Here is a 21,113-nt window from a genome sequence, read left to right as displayed (position 1 = left end):
TCTTCTGGTTCAGGGTTCATGGCGTAGGTCTCAGGCAAAATGAAATCCACTCGTAGAAATTAATAAACTCAGTGTATTCACGAAAATAATTACACACAGCACTAGAGTCGTATCGGAACTGAGTGAACCAAAGGTCTTGCGATAGGAACGTCCGACCCGAGTGATAGTTGAACACAGACTGCCTAGTACTGCTGTACTGTACTGTAAAGTTTCATCAAAATCTGTTCAGTAGTTTTTGCGTGAAAGTGTAACAAACATCCAGACATCAACACAAACTTTCGTATTTATTAATATTAGTAAGACTAGTAAGAAGTAAGATAGTAAGATGAATTATTTTAGTTATTTGTTTACTTATAATAATTTTATTTATTTATTTCTTAGCTCTGTCTGATAAAATGGATCTGGTGGAGATGCAATGGCCACTTCCGTAACAAAACAATAGAACCCTATGGAGTTTGGGCTTGTGTGATTCGCCTTGACGAATATTTCGTATCCAGGGTCCGATGATGGAGCTGTAAGGGGGCAGATTTTTTTTTCACTATGTGACTGTCTTTATTTTGTACTTAATATATATTTTACATATTATACCTATTCGTGTTTCATTATTCGTATCCAGGGTCCGATGATGGAGCTGTAAGGGGGGGCAGATTTTTTTTTCACTATGTGACTGTCTTTATTTTGTACTTAATATATATTTTACATATTATACCTATTCGTGTTTCATTATAAATCGAAATATAAAATACTTAATAAACTCTATTAAAAATTTAAATTAATTTATCAAGTTTGAATACCTCATTCTACCTTAAAATTAATAACTTAAATCAAGTCTTAATACGGTCACGGCTCAAGATTTTTTTGTCCATTTCAGCGTTCTTTTTACTCTTTTGACGTTGCGTTGACAGCTTTTACCTAAATTCGCGCGGAATATTTTTGTGAAATGGCTCTTAATTATCTAGCGCTGGCCTTAATTCCACTTTATCGTTTCTGTGGGAATTCAACTAAATCTCCTTTTAATTCAAAATGGGAGCAAAATTAAACTTAAAATGCATTTTCAATCTTTAACCTAAAATTTCGAAAGTAATTTTCATTTGGTTTGGTATTTTAACCAAGAAGCCTTGAAGTATATTTATTATCTTTTAGGCATGTTCATTCATTTTTTCAGGATGAGATATTAGTAGTGTATTATTGGGCATTCTGTCCCCCAGTCGTCCGCTTCGCTTCCGACCGTTCGCTGCGCTCACTCTGGTTTGACAGAATGCCCAATAATACACTACGAACGGAGTGTTGAATACATTTAAATAAGTATCTTGATCAAAACATTCGGTTGAAGCCCCGTGGTAAGTAACTTCAGAGAGACCCGTGGTAAGATTCTCTCACCGAACGTTCTGCCTAATATGATACAGACAACTCAGGACCCATGGTAAGATTCCTTTGCTGAATGTATCGCCTAACACATTCAGCTTAATACCCATGGTAAGATTATCTTACTGAATGTCCTTCCTAACACAAACGGCTGAAGACCCGAGGTAAGTATCTTCAGAGAGACCCGTGGTAAGATTCTCTCACCGAACGTTCTGCCTAATATGACACAGACAACTCAGGACCCATGGTAAGATTCCTTTGTTGAATGTATCGCCTAACACATTCAGCTTAATACCCATGGTAAGATTATCTTACTGAATGTCCTTCCTAACACAAACGGCTGAAGACCCGAGGTAAGTATCTTCAGAGAGACCCGTGGTAAGATTCTCTCACCGAACGTTCTGCCTAATATGACACAGACAACTCAGGACCCATGGTAAGATTCCTTTGTTGAATGTATCGCCTAACACATTCAGCTTAATACCCATGGTAAGATTATCTTACTGAATGTCCTTCCTAACACAAACGGCTGAAGACCCGAGGTAAGTATCTTCAGAGAGACCCGTGGTAAGATTCTCTCACCGAACGTTCTGCCTAATATGACACAGACAACTCAGGACCCATGGTAAGATTCCTTTGTTGAATGTATCGCCTAACACATTCAGCTTAATACCCATGGTAAGATTATCTTACTGAATGTCCTTCCTAACACAAACGGCTGAAGACCCGAGGTAAGTATCTTCAGAGAGACCCGTGGTAAGATTCTCTCACCGAACGTTCTGCCTAATATGACACAGACAACTCAGGACCCATGGTAAGATTCCTTTGTTGAATGTATCGCCTAACACATTCAGCTTAATACCCATGGTAAGATTATCTTACTGAATGTCCTTCCTAACACAAACGGCTGAAGACCCGAGGTAAGTATCTTCAGAGAGACCCGTGGTAAGATTCTCTCACCGAACGTCCTGCCTAATATGACACAGACAACTCAGGACCCATGGTAAGATTCCTTTGTTGAATGTATCGCCTAACACATTCAGCTTAATACCCATGGTAAGATTATCTTACTGAATGTCCTTCCTAACACAAACGGTTGAAGACCCGAGGTAAGTATCTTCAGAGAGACCCGTGGTAAGATTCTCTCACCGAACGTTCTGCCTAATATGACACAGACAACTCAGGACCCATGGTAAGATTCCTTTGTTGAATGTATCGCCTAACACATTCAGCTTAATACCCATGGTAAGATTATCTTACTGAATGTCCTTCCTAACACAAACGGTTGAAGACCCGAGGTAAGTATCTTCAGAGACCCATGGTAAGATTCTCTTACCGTTTGTTCTGCCTAACACATTCAGCTCAAGACCCATGGTAAGATTCTCTCACTGAATGTCCTCCTACCTAACATACACAGCTGAAGAGCTATGTCAAGATTCTATCTCTGAATGTTCTTTCTTAGGTACCTGATTACTATTACCTTTTATTACCGTTTACCATTACTTACCCTTTTACCTTTACCGTTTTTAGCACAACCATACCATCACCTTTATGTAACACCATACCTTGAGATTTTTTATTCAAATAAAACAACCACAACCATAATTTATTATAAATTGAAATAAATTAAGACCTTTTTTACTACGATTATTGATGATATAAATCAATTCTTCTTCTCGTCGAAGTTTCTTATCCACGATTTAATTAGTTTATTAATTAAATCATGTCACTGGGGATCTGAAAAAATAAATAATGCTTTAAATAAATTGTGAACAGTTTAAATACAGAACCGAAACTTCTAACAATATTGCAACGTTATTAATAAATAAAAAGGTTACCTGTTTTAACCAAGATCTATAACGACGTTTTCTGCTTATTATTGTAGATATTTAATTGTCTTGCTGAGCAGTAGGTACTCCTGAAATAAAGAGAACTTTTTTTAATCGTCAATAAAATCTGTAATAAATATTAGCAAACAATTATCTATTGATTTTAGTATTTAAAGATTTTTATTTGTGATATATATTAAATATTTTGAGTAACACTATAATCAAAGCGAAGAAAGTTTTCTTTATAAATCAATGAAAAAATGGTTTATTTATTCATAATTTAACCACGTATAGAAAAGAAAAAATACTGCACTGACCCCAGATAGCTTGGGAACAGCAAGCGAGTGATGATCTTAAAGAGGTATCAAAAAAATGGTAATCTCTCTCGCAAGTTAAACGAAAATCATGATCCGAAAGTTATCCTATAAACTTAAAAGTATATGAAATATATAATTACACTTACATTTTAGGAAATACTGCACTGGTTTCACAGAGTTTTTAAAATGTGCACTTATACTTTTTAATTATTACGTACATGACGAACTTGCACTCGATGAAATCTAATGTCACACTGTACGTTGCATCGCGTGGATCGTGGGAATGTACGAGCTGCAATTTATAGTCCAAGAGTAAGAGTTTTATATATTTATCTGTAAACCTGTTCATTTTAAAATGGTTTTAAAGTTTTGTTTCGAATTTTTGACATTTTGCATTATTGTACATTTATGACTATTAGACATTTATTTATTGTACATTTACTACTATACTACTATAAGTACTTACTCTTTCTAATATTGCAAACATAAAATAATCTTTTAAATCATTTATTTCATATTTAATGAAAATGTATATCAATATTTAACCAATCTGAAAATAAAATACATTTTATTCAAATGTTCAATAAAACATCGATTTAAACATCTCAGCTCCTGGTCTCACACAGCTTACTTGCAGATTCAGCATTAAATGCTTTGAATGTGTGTGCACGACATGTAACTTTAGATTTTTATTGTTTACTTCGTGTTGCATTGCAAGTTGAAACTAATAATTATTTTTATCTTTCTATGTGACTCAATGGTGACTGATACATTATGCTTCTACCGTTAAATCTACCTTTATAAAGTAAGTCAATTTTTTTCTAAATGACAATGCATTGTAAAAAAGATGTAAACATTGTGAGGAAAAATAAAATCGAATAAAATCGTGAGTAAAATTAGTTGGTTTATTATTTTTCTGTTGGAAGCAGACTCAAATCAATGTAGCTTATTACAATTTAACTTTACAAATAGAATGATGGAAATTCGGTACTTGGAATACTACATAATTAGTATTTGACTAGCCATTTAAGAAATTAACCTACATACTTTAGATTCTGATTTCACTTTTACTGCAACATAGTGTAACACAATCATATTTCCTTTAAACGTAACATCAAAGTATGGGTAATATTTTAATTCAAAAGGTAATACCTACTTGCTAGTGATTTTTTTTTCTGTGCTTATCGAACATAAAAATACGGTCCAAATTTGTATATCATTTTATTGTTACTTTAGTTTTAACTAATTAGCTTAATTTTTGCTGACAATTTATTATTGATCACATAAATACAGAATTTCACCGCAAAAAATTAATTACTTTGTGAGATTCTTTGTGAATAGCAAGAAACAAGCTCCCGATTGTGCAAAATGTGAGTAAGTACTGTTATACATTTATTTTATACTTAGTTTGTTCTGACAAATAATTTTCAAGTAATGTTTTCTTTACTGAGTATTTCTTTACATGTTTTCTTTACTTTAGTATTTGTGTAGAGAACCGCGATGTGTTTTGTTAAGCTAATTGGTCGCGGGTTCGAATCCCGCAACCATCAATATATCTAGCTAGCATAGTATGTATCTTTGTATTTGGTAGTGTACTTAAATGTGTCATTACCGTAATTAGACAGTGGTCATGATTATTAGGAAGATAGACTAATGATGATTAATATTTTATAGGTCGGATTCTGAGTACGCATCCAGCATTGAAGACGTGGCCCCATTAGAGGTGGTGCCACCACCGCGCTCGAGCAAGAGCAAGTCCAAAACCAGCGCGTCGACCTCAACCGCTTCTACGCCTGCGCCTAAGCCGAGGAAGCGAAAGCCTGCCGCCCATTCCGTTGCGAACGTTGAAGCCCTAACTAGGTAAATTTCCACCTTTATAATCTAACTAGCTTTTGGCTGTGGCTTCACCCGCGTAAAATTTAGTATATCACAGATCGCCATAAATTATAGCCTATATGTTATTCTGGGTTATAAACAATAATACTGTAAAGTTTCATCAAAATCTGTTCAGTGGTTTTGCATGAAAGAGTAACAAACATCCTCACAGCCAGACATCCACACAAACTTTGCATTAATAATATTAGTAATAGTAAGATTTTAGTAATAATATTACCAAACTCCCTCATAATTATTCTACAAGCACTTAATTTTAATATTCCCTAAAAGGTAAATTTTTAATTTACAATGAGTTTTTACGAGTACTTACATAAAAATCTAAGCGAATTAAAGTAAAATAGTACCTAATTGTTTAAAGTACAACAGCTGATCTTTTGACAACTTTTTTGTACAGAGCATTCTTATGTGTTTGTGTGTGTGCAATAAAACCTTTAAATAAATAAAACTAACAAAAAATATATTCTATTGAATAAAATAATCATTACTTAAATAAATGTCTATTGTTCACAGACCAAAGAAAACGAAGAGTTTGTTTTCAATCATTAATAAGGACGAGCGGGCAAGTGCGAAGGAGACAACTCGTAGCATCGCATCGAGCTTTACATCGCGGGTGTCTTCGGGCCAGTGTCGTCGGACTGCAGTCACCAGCGGCGAGTTCTACATAGATTTGAAAGTCTACAACACCGACGATGTTAAGAACGTTCCACCCGAGGAGCGTTACAAGAAAGCGCTTGCAGCGGTAAAACTCCAATGCGGTGAACAATCCCAGGAGTGGGAGGCTCTACAAAGGTTTATAAGTAGCGCTTACGTAATTTTTGAAGAGTGCGAACCGACTTATTACAGTAATAAAATAAACATTAAATAATTTTTACTTGTAAATAAACATACTTATTACACAGTTTTAATATTATTTTTTACATTCGAATTATTCAACATTATTTCTAGTAGGTAGGTATAGAGACTTTATTGTTTATTAACTAATTCTTGGTTCTAAAATGCCTTTCTGTACTATTTGTAACGTGTCCATAGGTTCAACCTCTTGGGTAGGACACTTGCGGAGTCGCTTGCACAAGCAAAAGAACTCCACCCAACCACACAGTGATGGTGTGGAAATCGTAGGTTCTGCATTTCGCTCTCGAATCATTTCTTACCGATTAGTTGCAAGTGAACTTGACCAAACTTCTATAGATATTTTCTTTAATTCTATTCATAACAAAATAAAATCACTTTTAGATGATGCTTTAAGAGTACATACTTGCATCAAAGTGAATTTTGAATTATTTAGCATTTTCCTGTTATTCAAAAATAATATGCAGGAAATGAAATCTTTTGTTACAAAGAATTTTATACTTTACCACAACTATGATTTTGATAGTTTATTTTCTAAACTAGTGAGTATATTGAAAAAGAAAATGGAAGAGTTTGAGGAAAGCGATAGTGGTTGGGCTTTTTTAAGTAATTCACATTTAGAAATAAATGTCAATAAGTACCAACCATTAGGTGGGTCATCTTATTTAAAATTACCTAAATTTATTCAAAATAAGAAAGCATGTATAAATATTCAAAATAAAGACCAGTGTTGCTTTTTATGGAGCGTAACAGCAGCTCTTTACCCTGCTCGAAATCATCCTGAACGAGTCTCGTCTTATCCCAATTTTAAAGATGTTCTAAATATCAATGGGATATCTTATCCCGTCACATTCTCAGATATTAGGATTTTTGAGAAAAACAATCCTAAGTTAAGTTTTATCATTTATGGTCTAAAAAATTCTAAAACCATTATTGGCCCCGTATATAAATCTGAAAATACCAAAAACAAAAAAACTATTCATTTGCTAATGTTAGAAAATGACGCGACGTCACATTATTGTCTTAACAAGGACTTGTCGCGGCTTGTCAGAAATCAAATAACAGCTCATCATGGTAAAATTTATTTCTGTGATACATGCTTAGTGTTTTTTACTACTTTTGATGAACTAGAAAATCATTTATGTAGCGGGATCGTCACTGTATTACCTGAAAAGGGGACCGTCATAAAATTTAATAATTATGACCGTAAACAAAATGTTCCATTCGTCATTTATGCAGATTTTGAGACAATTTTAGAAGTGCACAAAGACAAATCTGATACGCAAAATACAAAAACGCTGCAGCACCATATACCCTCAGCGTTTGCGTACAATATAGTCTGTACTGTAAACACTAGCTATAATCGGTATGTATCATATCTCGGTTCTGACTGTGTTTCAAAATTTATAGAATCTCTTTACCGTGATGTTCGTGAAATTCATGCAATCTTATCTAAAAATTTGCCTATGATTTTTACCGAAAAAGATGCATCCGAATTTTTGCAAGCCACTCGCTGTCATATATGTGATAACTTTTTATTTTCAGACAAAGTGCGCGATCACTGCCACATAACAGGATTATATCGTGGTGCAGCCCACAGATATTGTAATTTACAATACAAAATACCTAAGTTTATTCCTGTATTTTTCCACAACTTGGCAGGTTATGACTGTCATTTGTTCATAAAACAATTAGGTGAAATGCCTGGAAATATTAAGATTATACCTAAAACTAAAGAAAATTATGTGTCATTTACGAAATTTGTTCCGATTTCTGATCAAGAATTTATGCAATTGCGCTTCGTAGATTCATTTAAATTTCTTGGCACTAGCTTAGATAAATTAGCAAAAACTATTAAAAAAGAAGAGTTTGATCATTTACGCATGCATTTTCCAATACCTACCCAATTTAATTTACTTACTCGCAAAGGTATATATCCCTGTTACGGTTAATGTGATAAATTGAAAATTATTAATAATAACCGGTTATTATGAATAATTACCGACAGTCGCGGTAAAAGTGATAAATTAATCACATTTAACAGTGATTATTTAATAATTCAACCTTAGTACTAACAAATTTCATAAAAAAGAACAACATCTTGTGTACATGCTCGTGTACAGCCAAACTTTAGAACGTTTTGATATCATATATTAATATAATTTGGCATAATGAGTTTGGAATGTTTCTTGCATAATATTACTTTTCCATGATGCCTATAACATAATGTTTTGATTTAAAGTGAAAAATAGGTTAAGGTGCGGCGGGGGTGGCCCTTGAGCCACCCCTAAGCCGCCTATTTAGTTTTATACACACATAAATGACCTCATATTAATCACATTTACCAAATCATGCGGTAATTATTCATAATAACCGGCGATTATTCATAATTTTCACATTTATCACTTTGACCGTAACATCCCTACGAATACATGGATAACTGGGATCGGTTTAAAGAGCGATGTTTACCAGAAAAAAAAGAGTTTTACAGCTCCCTTACAAATGAGCATATTACTGATGAAGATTATGAACATGCTCAATCAGTTTGGTCACAATTTAACATCAAAAATCTGGGTCAATACACTAAATTGTATTTGAAAACAGACGTTCTCTTGTTAACTGATATTTTTGAAAAGTTTAGAAAAACTTGCAAATTTCATTATCAATTAGATCCTGCTTTCTATGTAACCGCTCCTAGTTTATCATTCGATGCAATGCTTTACAAAACTGGAGTCGAGTTGGAGCTCATAGATGACCTTGCCATAGTGCGTATGATTCAATCAGGCATCAGAGGAGGAGTATGCATGTGTTCGCACAGGCATGCCAACGCCAATAACAAATACATGAACGAATACGATCCCTTAAAACCAGATACCTTTGTAGTTTACATAGATTGCAATAACTTATACGGATTCAGTATGTGTCAATCTCTACCGCTGTCGAATTTTAGATTTTTAAACCAGACAGAAATTGAATGTCTCGATATTGTTAATGTTCCTGCTGATGCAGAGTATGGTTTCATTCTTGAGGTTGACTTAAGCTATCCGAAAGAGTTACATGACAGGCACAATGATTTACCATTTTGTCCTGAGAAATGCATTCCACCGGGGGGTAAGACTTTTAAGCTCGTGCCTAATCTTTACGACAAGTACTTCTACGTCATCCACTATGTTCACTTGAAAACATGTTTGAAACATGGGCTGATATTAAAAAAAATACATCGAGTCATAACGTTTCAACAAAGTCCTTACTTAAAACAATATATCGATCTAAATACGAGTTTAAGACAACAGGCTCAATCTACATTTGAACAAGACTTTTTTAAGTTGCTCAATAACAGCATTTTTGGTAAAACCTTAGAAAACAGCGAAAAAAGAGTTAATGTACATTTAGTTAACGAATGGAGTGACCACAATAATGTAACAAAAAAGAAAATAACTGCCAATAAATTAATTGCAAGCTCTAGTTTTCACAGTGTTTCAATTTTCACTGAAAATTTAGTCGCAATACAAACAAAACCTGAACGGGTGATTTTGGATAAGCCAATATACATAGGGTTTACGGTGTTAGAGTTATCTAAAAGCCACATGTATGACTTTCATTATTCAGTTTTTGAACCATCGTATAAAAACAAATTACAAATGTGTTACACGGATACGGATAGTTTCGTTTACCAAATTGAAACCGAAAACTTTTACAAAGATTTAAAAGAAACCTTCTTACATTATTTCGACACAAGCAATTTTTTCAAAGAAAATGTATATGGCTTACCGCTTCTAAATAAAAAGATTCCTGGACTTTTCAAAGACGAAATGGGAGGAAACATTATAACAGAGTTTGTTGGATTACGTTCAAAGTTGTATTGTGTAAAGACCATTAATACTACAATTAAAAAAGCAAAGGGAGTAAAGAAGAGTGTTGTTCGCGATATACAAATATCAGACTATAAAAAAACTTTGTATCACGGCAATATAGTGCGGAAAACAAATATTTTATTTAAGTCAATCAAACACAACATTTTTACTCGCAGTCTCAACAAAGTAGCGCTATCCAGTAATGATGATAAACGTTTTGTTTCGGCTGACAAGGTGTCAACAAGAGCTTGGGGGCATACATCCATTCTAAACATTTAACTAAGCATAACATTGAACCAAGAATTAGGTAATTAAAATTAAATTATAATACTTTCCTTAGTTGTACGATTTTCTTTATTATAATAGATAACCTAAGCTAATTAAGATAATATTAAGTTTCAAATAAATGTAATTAATTAATAAGGTACCTACCTATAAATAAATGATGACAAATTATTTACTTGGGTTTTATTTCTTATACGTAAAGACATTGGTTCACATTAACTCAATAAGATCATGTTTAGACATGTTTTAAAGTGTGATATTAATCATCGCATAGAAACGGTGAGATCGTAATATGACATCGATCACACGTTAGGAATCAATTTACTACATTTATTTTGCAACGCTGAGGAAACTTTTACAGGTTTGGACATGAAGTTAATTAATAGCACGTGGCATAGCCGGTGCGTCTCATGTTACCTATTTGATATAAGCAACCAATAGATTTTATTTAGTTATCAATTCGACTTTGTTGCGTTCAAACTTGTTTGGGTTAAAAGTTAAAATGGCTCAACGTAGTCACAGTCATCTTACCTCACCACAAGCCAGCTACGTTCTTTCAATCGATAGTAGAGTCCCCAAGCACGTAATTAAAATTGAAATTATGGAAGCAGTGGAAGTGTCAAACGATGAAGTGGACATTCAAAGTCGTGCAAAAACTCAATACATTGTGTACGAAAATTGTGATGATGTATATTTTAGCGCGCTGCAACTGATGTCACACATCAGTTCCAAACTGCGAGACCGCAACGAAAGACCTACCTTGTGAGTGGGAAATAATTAATTATCAATCAGGTATGTAGTATTTTAGTATTTTTAAGTGTTTTATTGTGTGGTTAACTATTTACCTAATTATTAGTTAAAGCAACTTTATTACAATTTATTCTCTTTATTCTTTACAGAAAATGACTGACGTATATGATGATTTTCCTCAATACGCTCAAGACCCGTTACAACAGTTCACTCAGCAATACAAAGATTTATTTGGGGTGGAATCGACGCAAATTGATCAAAAACGTAAAAAACGAGTTTCTCCAAAAAATAATAAGCGGATAACTCCAAAATCTTTTGTGGTGTGTAACGAACAGAAAGGCTTCAAAATGATCCAGATAAAGGTGGTGGACCTGGTCTGCGAGCGTGACCGAGCAAATTCGAACTCATCATCATCTACGTCAGATGCTGACAGCGAGTGCGTGTTACTTAGTGCCCAATACGTAGTCCATGACGCAGTGGACGAAATAATGGATATGACAGAATGTGTAATTAAAAAGATATCAAAAAAGTTAACTGGTTCTAACTTTTAATTGATTATGTTTTTTAATATAGTTGTAAATGTAATGAAATAAATTATTATGCAAAAACGATGTTTTTACTCAGTTTCCTAGGAATACATATTTAGGTATAAAAATAAACACAAAGTTTAATTCCATATTTCAATTATTTATTACAGTAAAGTGAATATTTATTAATTAAACACATTGTTATCTACACACCATTTCTTTAAACTTAAAACATTTCGTAACGCACAATACTTGTCATGATAAAAACAATTAAATAAAATTTTATCTTTACAATATAGTTCATTAAGACTATTCAAATTAGGAGTACCCTTACGAGTTATATCAATAACACTATTATTATTATTACACAACTCTTGCATCCATTTTACTTTTTCTTCCCCTTTGACTATAATTTTTTTATTTTTCAAAAAACCAGTCATCATTCTATGAAATTCTCTGTAGTCTATGTAGCCCTCACTCCATAAATAGCCTCTATTTCTTTCGATCCAACGAACACATTTCTTTTCTTCATCACTCAGTGCAGAAAACGGATACGGGGGCTTTATTAAAAACACATAGGTATACTCTACATTAGCTACTGCCATTTCTTTAACCTAGAATTTATTATTGCTGTCCTTAAACCCTTGCAAATCAACGATTACTGTATTATAATTATTCATGATAGTTTCTTTACAATGTTACTCAAAGGCTTATATTCGTATAAACAATCGTTTAAAATCAGGCAGTATGCAGCTGTCTTATCTGGAATTTCTTGGTCTGTCTCAATTTCGACTCTCACATCAATAGATCCTTTCAGTGTTTCGTGTTGTCGTGAACAGTCAATAACGAATAGAGGGGCAACGTCTCTAAATTCTTTTAAACTCAGCAACGGCTCTGAACGACGTCCGTGATACGACTGCTGAAATCTTGTATATTGTTCGTATAATAAAGTGAACTTGTCATCTGAGAAACTGATGTTCAACCCTTCATAGGGATAATACGACGAATTTAAAAAGACTCTTACATCACGTACATGACAATGATCAAACTCTGCCATTGACAATTGACTGTTGTGTTTGCGGTTGGTTTGTAAGGCTATTACAACAAATCGCGGTTTCTCTGTTTGGGATGCAGTTTTGATAGACCAAGTATGCTTACGTGTTTGAGGAAGTAATGGGTATTCATACAGATCCCAATTACGAAATGCTAGAGGAATAGCACGATCTTTCTCTAAATGCTTTAATAAATTTATTCTTTCTCGATCTGACACTTTGATATGTGGCACTCACCAAATAATTTTACTAATTATAATGTCATCTACAACTTCTCCTGTATTTAATTTGATAGAATTAAGATTCGTATTGCTTCTAAGTAACACTAACTCGTGTTTACAGTTCATGATTATTTTTTCATAGTCTTCTGCGAATCCTAATATCTTGTTTAGCGGAATGGATAAGGAAAACGCCCCACCTCCAGTATTATTGGTTCCCATAGTTGACCAACCCCAAACTCGTGCATATTTTGATTCATTTTCATTTAGCGATAGATAAGATTTTATTGTTGTAGTTATACCTGCATTTTTTATTTTATCTATTTCTACTCCATTCAATTCATACCGAATATCTTGAAATAGGAACAATGCCGGATTATTAATGAAATGTACCTCAGATATTTTTGCTTTAGTTGTGGTGTTATAAACATTCACTTTCCCCTCGATATACAAACTACTAAGTGAAGGCAATACGTATAGATCTTGTTGATTAATAGGAATTCTTATTTCATCATTCTTGTTGAAACTTGTCACGTACGGTTTGTATGAATGATATTCGAAACTTTCAATGCTGTTGTCGTATGATGTTTGTTGAGATATATTTAGAATATTCATTTTATCAACCCGATTAGCCTTAGAAATTCTTTATTGGTCTTGGTAAGCTTCTTTTTTAGTTGAAACGGTGTGCTTTTGCGAGATGATCTTCGAGGAATGGCTTGGGTATACGACTGAGGGGGGTTTTTATGGAAATTTATCATTTTTTTCTGAAATGTAAATACAGCTGGACTTCTTCACCTCGTAAATTTATCTCTTTATTGTCAGCGTCCAACAACCGTATATTGATAGCACTTATAGAATTTTGATTAACAGGAAAATAAATTAAGTTTTTAGGTATCTCAATTATTCGATAACCAGGTGGAACATTAGGCACAAATTCATAAATAATGTGACTGGCTTTCCCGTTTACAAAGGAACCACTAACTACGTCGCATTCGATTCTCACAATGGTTGTTGATAGAATGCTAACAGGGTACTGTGAATCAGTACTTATATTAGCTTGTATTGTCTCCATTCCAAAACCTAGTATTTTACCAATTGATTCACTTTTATTAAAATGAACATCTTTGGAGCAAAAAAGGTTTGTCTTCAATGTATTGTTATTGCAAGTTAGTTTTAATACAGTGTTCTTCATATTGTCTTTTAAATAATCACAAATATCCTGAAGCTCATAAGATCCTTCAGGAATTTCGATGATTTCATTTTCACCATAATGAAACTTATTGTTTCGTTTATCGATATTAGGAATAGAGTTAAAAGTTGAGAAATACAAAAGACCGCATTCATATTCTCCTCGAAGTTCCAAACTTGGTGAATAATTTGTTGTTAAAGAGGCTCCACTTCCAGTTAAAGATACAGTGAAAGACATTTTTATACTAACACATTTATTTATTTCGTTTGCTATTTAAATGCTTTTTCCAATAATTTCTTAAAAATTTTAGACACAAATGACCACAATTAGTAGTGCCGTAAGCTTGATGTCTTACATAATTGTAGTTTATAGGCAAGGCATACATATATTTCATTAATTCTAACGGTGGTTTTAAATTACCAAAACTATCATAATATTCTACGTAATTGTTTTGCTTTACAAAGGCTACCCAATGCGTACCTGGATTTATGTTGCTATCCAAATTTAATATTCCACATTCTATTTTTCTAGGTTTCAAAGGTAACGTATCTCTCATGTAAACACCGCGAAAGTAAGGAATGTCATTAGCATGTTCCAAAATATCGAGGTTAGTGAGCGCACGTCTAGGTAGCCGCTTAATCAGTTTTTTGATGGGTTAAGATATAACCCTGCTCCTTTTTTATGAGGTTTAATATATAATCCTTTTCCAAGAGCCACCGCTTCCATCATTCTGTTATGTCTTTCAGATTCCTGAAGACTCTTCTGTGCAGCTTTAGAATCATTCACAGCTTTTGCTATACCTGCTGCTCCTCCAGCTAGTGAACCTAAAGCTGACAATCCCGCAAATATGGGAATAAGTGGTAAAAGTCCTCCACACTTTGGAAGAGGAATGATACGTGGCAAACGTATTCCTTTCTTTTTACTAAACAGTTTCTTTGCAACTGCATAAGCATATTTTATAACAGAGTTTTGATCCTTGGATTTCATTTTTTTCAATAGGGACTGTATTTTTTTCACACCTTTCTTAAATGATTTCATGCCACTGCCTGTTCTGATTTTTGCCTTCATAGCATTTTTTACTATCCATGATGCAATTTTTTCTCCTTTTCCAGCATCTTTCGATTTCAATCTCCTTTGAGCCATATTCAAAAGTTCCAAGTCGGCTTTGCGTCGAGCTCCAGGATCTTTATTATTGTAAGAAATATCGTGGTGCATGCAAGCGTTATCTAATTTGTTAACCCCTCGATCGCCTTTTAGAATCCGTTTTTGAAGTTTCGTACCGGGACCACAAAATTGATACCCAGGTATATGTAACTCGAACGGCAAATGATCTACCAAGCTATTGATTACACCACTGCCTTCCTTCATCGATAATCATCTAGTGTCCCAAAGAGAGATCCTGTGTTATTTATATACTTATCTAAATCACTAATTCACGTTTGTCTACCCAACTGTTCTCTTTATCACTTAGTCCTAACCATTTTACAAAAAGTTTGTTTTCTTTTTTCTTTATAACTTTTTCAATAAGGTAGATGTCTGGAAATTTAGTTTTTTGTAACTCGTATCCATAAAAAGAGCCTAGAATATTTTGGTTGTATTTGTCTTTTATTTGATACGTTTGAGGATAGGTATCATTAATTTTTACGATTTGAAATATTTCTGTAGACCAATTAGGGGTATAACCTTTATAGAAATCTCCTTTGTATTTACTTATACGAACAAAATCGTTAACTTTAAAAGTGGATCCTTGACGTACTGTCTTTGGCTTTCGGGTTTTAATGATATTAGATTTAACTAAAGCCTGATTCGCATGATTAACATCAATCGGTTTGAACTTTGTAATGCGGTGCAAAGTGTTGTTATAGCGATGCACCACGGAATCTAAATTACATTGAAACCATTGATATCGTCCGCACAGACTGAATGTTTTGTAAAGATGTGATTTTATAGTTCTTATAACTCGTTCTACTATAGAGGCTTTTTTAACAGAATATGTGGAATAATGGTTTATGTTGTAATTTTTCATTAACTTTTCAAAAGAATTATTATAAAACTCTGTACCCAGATCTGTTTGTAAATTGTTTGGCTTCCGTGTTGATTCAGATAATATACTTTGCATTGCATTTGTAACATATTGTTTAGATTTTGCTTTCAACGGTCTTACCCATACAAATTTTGATAAAGTATCAATTACTACTAGTACATATTTATATCCTTTATTATACGATGAATATTTTTGAAAATCCATAAGATCCGCTTGCCATAAATCATCTATTCCTTTAATGTTAGTATGACGGCGACAGAAATTTCTTCTTGCTGGCTTGTGGAGCTCGTTAACTATGTCTTGTTTACTCATTCTTATCAAGTTTTGAAGGTAACATAAGATCGATTTCTTTTTTTGTGTAATACAATTTACTGAAATTGACACTAGTTAATTTTTCTAAATTATTTAAATATTTTTAATGTTGGTTTGAATTGATTTCATTTCATTTTTTAGATCTTGAACATATTTATCGACATACTCTTTATTTACAGCCTCGTCATCCTTTTCAGGAGTTGGTAGTCCTTTTAATCTCGATGATTTTAAATCAAAGTCGCCTGCATCTGACTTTACTAATGTGTTGGTAGGAATGTTATTAGAAAATTCAGATAGTCGTAAACGCTTATGAACGTGATGACCAAATTTATCTATATTCATTGCCGTCTGCTCGGCTTCTGTAGTTTAATGGTACTGTTGAATCCTCCAGATGGTAGCTTTATATATTTTATGTCTTTTATAATACCAGCTTCATGCAGTTCTTCTATTATTGCATAAATTTCATTATTAACTCCAGTGTTACCAGCTGCCCATGACCCGAGTAGTAATTTTAGCCTTTCTACTAATTCATTCGGATCATCCCAATAAACTAAATCAGTATCCTTCTTAACTTCTTTCAATATATCGATGCCTTCACCTCGCGGGAGACTTTCTACACTACTTGCGTGACTTCTAGAGAACTTAAATAAAGGTTTAATCACGTTCATATATTTAAATCCTTTATTACTGTTTATTGGTTTAAATGGATCGAAGTTACGTTTGTGTGCATTGGTATCTATAAGTACTAATTTATAATTTTGTAAATCCTCGTTTGTAATTATTTTTAAATTTGGTGCCTTTTGGTATAATAATTCTTTCAAGCCTGGAGTTTTTTTTAGGCTACGGCTTCCAATTTTCAAAATGCGTCCATCGTCATAAACACGTGTATTACCGAGCATCAATTTTCCATTAACATTTCTAACACCAAAAGGAATATTTTGCATTACTTCAGATGACACAGACCATGATAAAGAATCATTAGCAATACTTGGTGATGACTGAATAGATTTAAATGAGTTGTCATGCACATCGTGTTCATGAGTGGGTGATGTGGTGAGGGTTTTGTTAGGTGTTTTACAATCATCATTTTCTAAAATATCTTCATAATCATTTAAATTTTCCTCGTTGTCAACATCCGTTTTGTAGTAATCAAAGTCTTCATCTGAATTATTGGATGACTTGCTTTCGATATGTTTAGTTCTTTTAACTGACTGGATTGGTTCTGTTTCTTCTTCGTTGTAGCGTTTGCCATCAGGTCTACTACTTAATAGTTTAAGAGGGTTCACAATAGGTTTAAATATTGTTTCCAGTGTCATATCATTTTTCATTTTTGAATCTTTTAACATTTCTACTTTTCTTTTCACAGCTGACGCTGACTTTAAAATTTGTTCCTTAAGGTTCCGCTCCATTGTTACGAGTTCCACTCTGTTTGACTTCTCAATTCAAACTAGTTTGTTGGAACGTAAGTAACAGTTACTTATATAAGAAATAAATAGTTTAATCTACTTTAATGAATGTATCAAACTTCATTCTATAACAACCTTTGTTTCGTTCACAATCCTTATTTATGACCACATAACTGTATGGCTTACCCCACACAGTTGAACACATTTCACGGAACTGAGTCCAGGTCATGTCAGACCCTACATGCTCATCGTAAATATGCCTTAGATTAATGTTGTCTTGTTTAAATAATATGATAAGGTTAGCATTATCTCTTACTAATTGCTTAGGTATTCTTGAGTAGGTTTGATTAATATAAAAACAGTCAATGTTTTTATGTCGTCCCATAGCAAAATAATCACGTATATTGTTTTGATTTTCACATGCAACATCATCAAATACGAAAATGGATTCAGACAAAGCATCATGTGGACTTAAAATGTCTTTATTATTAGATGATCAAACGAACTTACCAAGTGAAGTTCGATCTGAATTATCCTGTTTTCGCCGAAGAGATTTATTTTACCGTGTAGTACCCCTGTACGACAAGCCAAACCGCACACAATATTCAGCGTAGTAGTAGTAAAAAACAAAAGAGCGGGCAACCCCACCCCTACCACGCTGTGGGCTCGGTGTCCGAGCGGTCTCATTATATTTAGAGAAGAGATGACATTGACGTTTACCTCCAGGGAAGAAGATATAGAAATCTTCGGGTTGGGAGGGACCTTAAATCTCTTCGGCGAAAACAGGATAATTCAGATCGAACTTCACTTGGTAAGTTCGTTTGATCATCTAATTATCCTGCTTTCGCCTCCGAGATTTATTTTACCGTGTAGATGTTTAGAGCATGGATCAATGTCCATGTTAAATGGTTAAGAGAGTAAATGTCAATGTACTAAATACATAATAAAGCAATATTTTTGTATTAGAATCGTATTGCATCACTTATTCATAACAATAACAAGTATCACGGTCTCAACAAGATTTTGTTCATTATAGAGTATTATTATATACATTTATTTGTACTTCTATTAACTGTTAAGTACGACTACTGATTGTAAAAAGTTGCCAAGACAGTTGACAGAGCATCCTGTCTATCCAGCACACTGGCTAATTGTGTCAACGTTGACAGCGGCGCAAACCGCAGGCCATACTGCCGCGTGTCGCGTGCTGTGTGGGCCGAACGCCCTCGTGTCGACACTCCTTTCCTATATTTATCCAGTTTCATCTCAGAACTGAGCTTGACGACGGTAGTGGTTAACACCGAATCGATCACAGTGACTGCAAGGCTAACACTCTGATTGTTGTAAAACATAAGCTCACTTGCATTTTAATTAAATAAATAAATAATGTGGTTAATTAAAACTTATTAATTTATTTGGATACAGTTTGACCAGTATTCCAAAACAGTATTAATTTGGATTCCAAGTAACACTGTTGCGAGGAAAAAGTTTGGTTTCTATTTAATAGCACTATTTAATAGCAATCTTTTGATTCTTGAAACCTGACCAATAAATTATAATATTTATTTAAATAATTATATATTTCAATAAATTATATGATTTCACTAACGATATTGCTAAGCGGTGGTTATTTAATGTTATTATAGGATGCACCCGACTTTAGAATATGCTAAGAAAATAGAGTAAGGTAGGTACAATGATGTAATTGAGCATTGTAAAAATATTTATTTGTCAGTCATTTGGTGTAGTGGTTTCGAAACGGACTACTATGCCGAGAGGTCCCGGGTTCGATCCCCGGCCGGGCAGAAATTGAATTGATACATTTTAATTTCTGTGATGGGTCTAGGTGTTACTATGTATAATATGTACTTATGTATATAAAAACGGTATTTAAGTATGTTTATATCCGTTGTCTAGGACCCATAGCTTTGCTCAGTTTGGGACTAGGAGCGTAGTGTAAAATGTCGAAAGAAGGATATTAAAATTTATTTATTATTTGCGGAGTGTATAGCGGAGTCTGGTACGTTTTGTTTGATCAACGACTGCCAAATACAAAACTCACTGCCAAGGAAAGGTAAGCTTAAATGGGCAATATGGTACTACTGATGTACCTGTTGCCCCGGCATTCTATTTTATTTTTATTTTTTATTTATTTATTTTTAGTGAAAAAACGTATTAACGTCTAAAAAAAAATGGTCGCCATTCTAAGGCGAATTAATTGGAATTAATTCATGTTAATCGTGTAGAAATCTCTACGCCAGACGATAAAATATGAATTATGACTAAATATCAAACAAAGTTCAAGAAACAAAAAATAGTTTTATGTCATGTACTGAAACCAAAGCGTCTAACATTTTCTGAGACAATATTAAACCAAGCTCCTACTCCGTGTCTTTATTCAGACACCTTGATTCAGTCAGCTTCAGTATTATGACTGTGATGATTGAATTTTTATAATCATGTTAAGAAAAAATAACAAAATACTAATTCTCAATTTATACTTCATAGAAAGGGAAGAAAGACTCATTCATTATTATGAGTTTGTGGCAGCGTTATCGATTCGTAAAATAATATCGCATTATTTTTTGGTATTATTAAAAAATGTCCTTAATCTAAATTGAAGGTTACAAGTAGTGGTAGTACTGGTAGGTACCTACATAATACATAGTTTATTTTATGTGGTTGATTCGTTCTTTGACTGACCAAAGTCCACTAGTCCGGTTGTTATTACAAGCGGCCCGATTTCTTTTTTGATGCGTCAATAATTTTCTATTACATTGATTACAATGTAATTATTATTGTGTTATATTTATAAAGACATAGTTATTATCGCTTTAACGCATAATTAGATACTTTGCTTGTCTAAAAGATTTAGCAAGATAAGAAATGATTCAATGTATTTCATGATGTCGCATCTCTTCTTATGAGAATTCTAACGTTATACATAAATAATTTATACGAACCAATTGTAAAACAGTACATGGAGTTAAAACTGACCTTTTTTTTTTTTTTTTTTTAGTAAATAAATAATAATAATGATGATGAAGCCTTACTTTGTAAGACTATCAATAGTATTATTAGCATTAATCATACATTGATTAATGATTAGTAGGTACAAACCTACATAATAATGTTTTTCCAATACAAGAAAAAATGACATCATCTTATGTACCGATACCGATACAGTTTAAGGTAGCTCTTAGATTTTATCTATTATTTA

At 33.4% G+C, this 21,113-nt stretch overlaps 3 protein-coding genes and 1 long non-coding RNA gene across 4 annotated transcripts in view; 2 read left to right on the top strand and 2 right to left on the bottom strand.

The window, feature by feature from the left end:
• The window catches only part of LOC135077965 (acyl-CoA:lysophosphatidylglycerol acyltransferase 1-like), a 542,351-nt gene that overhangs the window by 62,452 nt on the left and 458,786 nt on the right, over positions 1 to 21,113 (bottom strand). The window lies entirely within an intron of this gene.
• The window catches only part of LOC135077963 (connectin-like), a 360,246-nt gene that overhangs the window by 270,972 nt on the left and 68,161 nt on the right, over positions 1 to 21,113 (bottom strand). The gene's annotated exons all lie outside the window — the stretch shown is intronic.
• On the top strand, positions 4,482 to 7,259 carry LOC135077801 (uncharacterized). The gene is made up of 3 exons (XM_063972346.1): positions 4,482 to 4,881; positions 5,186 to 5,371; positions 5,918 to 7,259. Coding segments are annotated over exons 1-3 (543 nt in total). The 5' UTR covers positions 4,482 to 4,879; the 3' UTR covers positions 6,273 to 7,259.
• Positions 8,690 to 11,753, top strand: LOC135077800 (uncharacterized). Its single transcript, XR_010258508.1, has 2 exons — positions 8,690 to 11,187; positions 11,295 to 11,753. It is a non-coding gene; the product is annotated as an uncharacterized LOC135077800 (long non-coding RNA).

The sequence above is a fragment of the Ostrinia nubilalis genome, chromosome 14 (genome assembly GCF_963855985.1).
Source record: "Ostrinia nubilalis chromosome 14, ilOstNubi1.1, whole genome shotgun sequence".
Taxonomy (NCBI): domain Eukaryota; kingdom Metazoa; phylum Arthropoda; class Insecta; order Lepidoptera; family Crambidae; genus Ostrinia; species Ostrinia nubilalis.
The sequence above is the reverse complement of the archived record's forward strand: the minus strand, read 5'-3'. Positions and strand labels throughout refer to the sequence as shown.

Bases quoted from the DNA above. Each gene is read 5' to 3' on its own strand.
- LOC135077801 (XM_063972346.1), top strand. The intron at 5,372-5,917 runs GTAAATTTCCAC...TATTGTTCACAG, and splicing joins AACGTTGAAGCCCTAACTAG to ACCAAAGAAAACGAAGAGTT.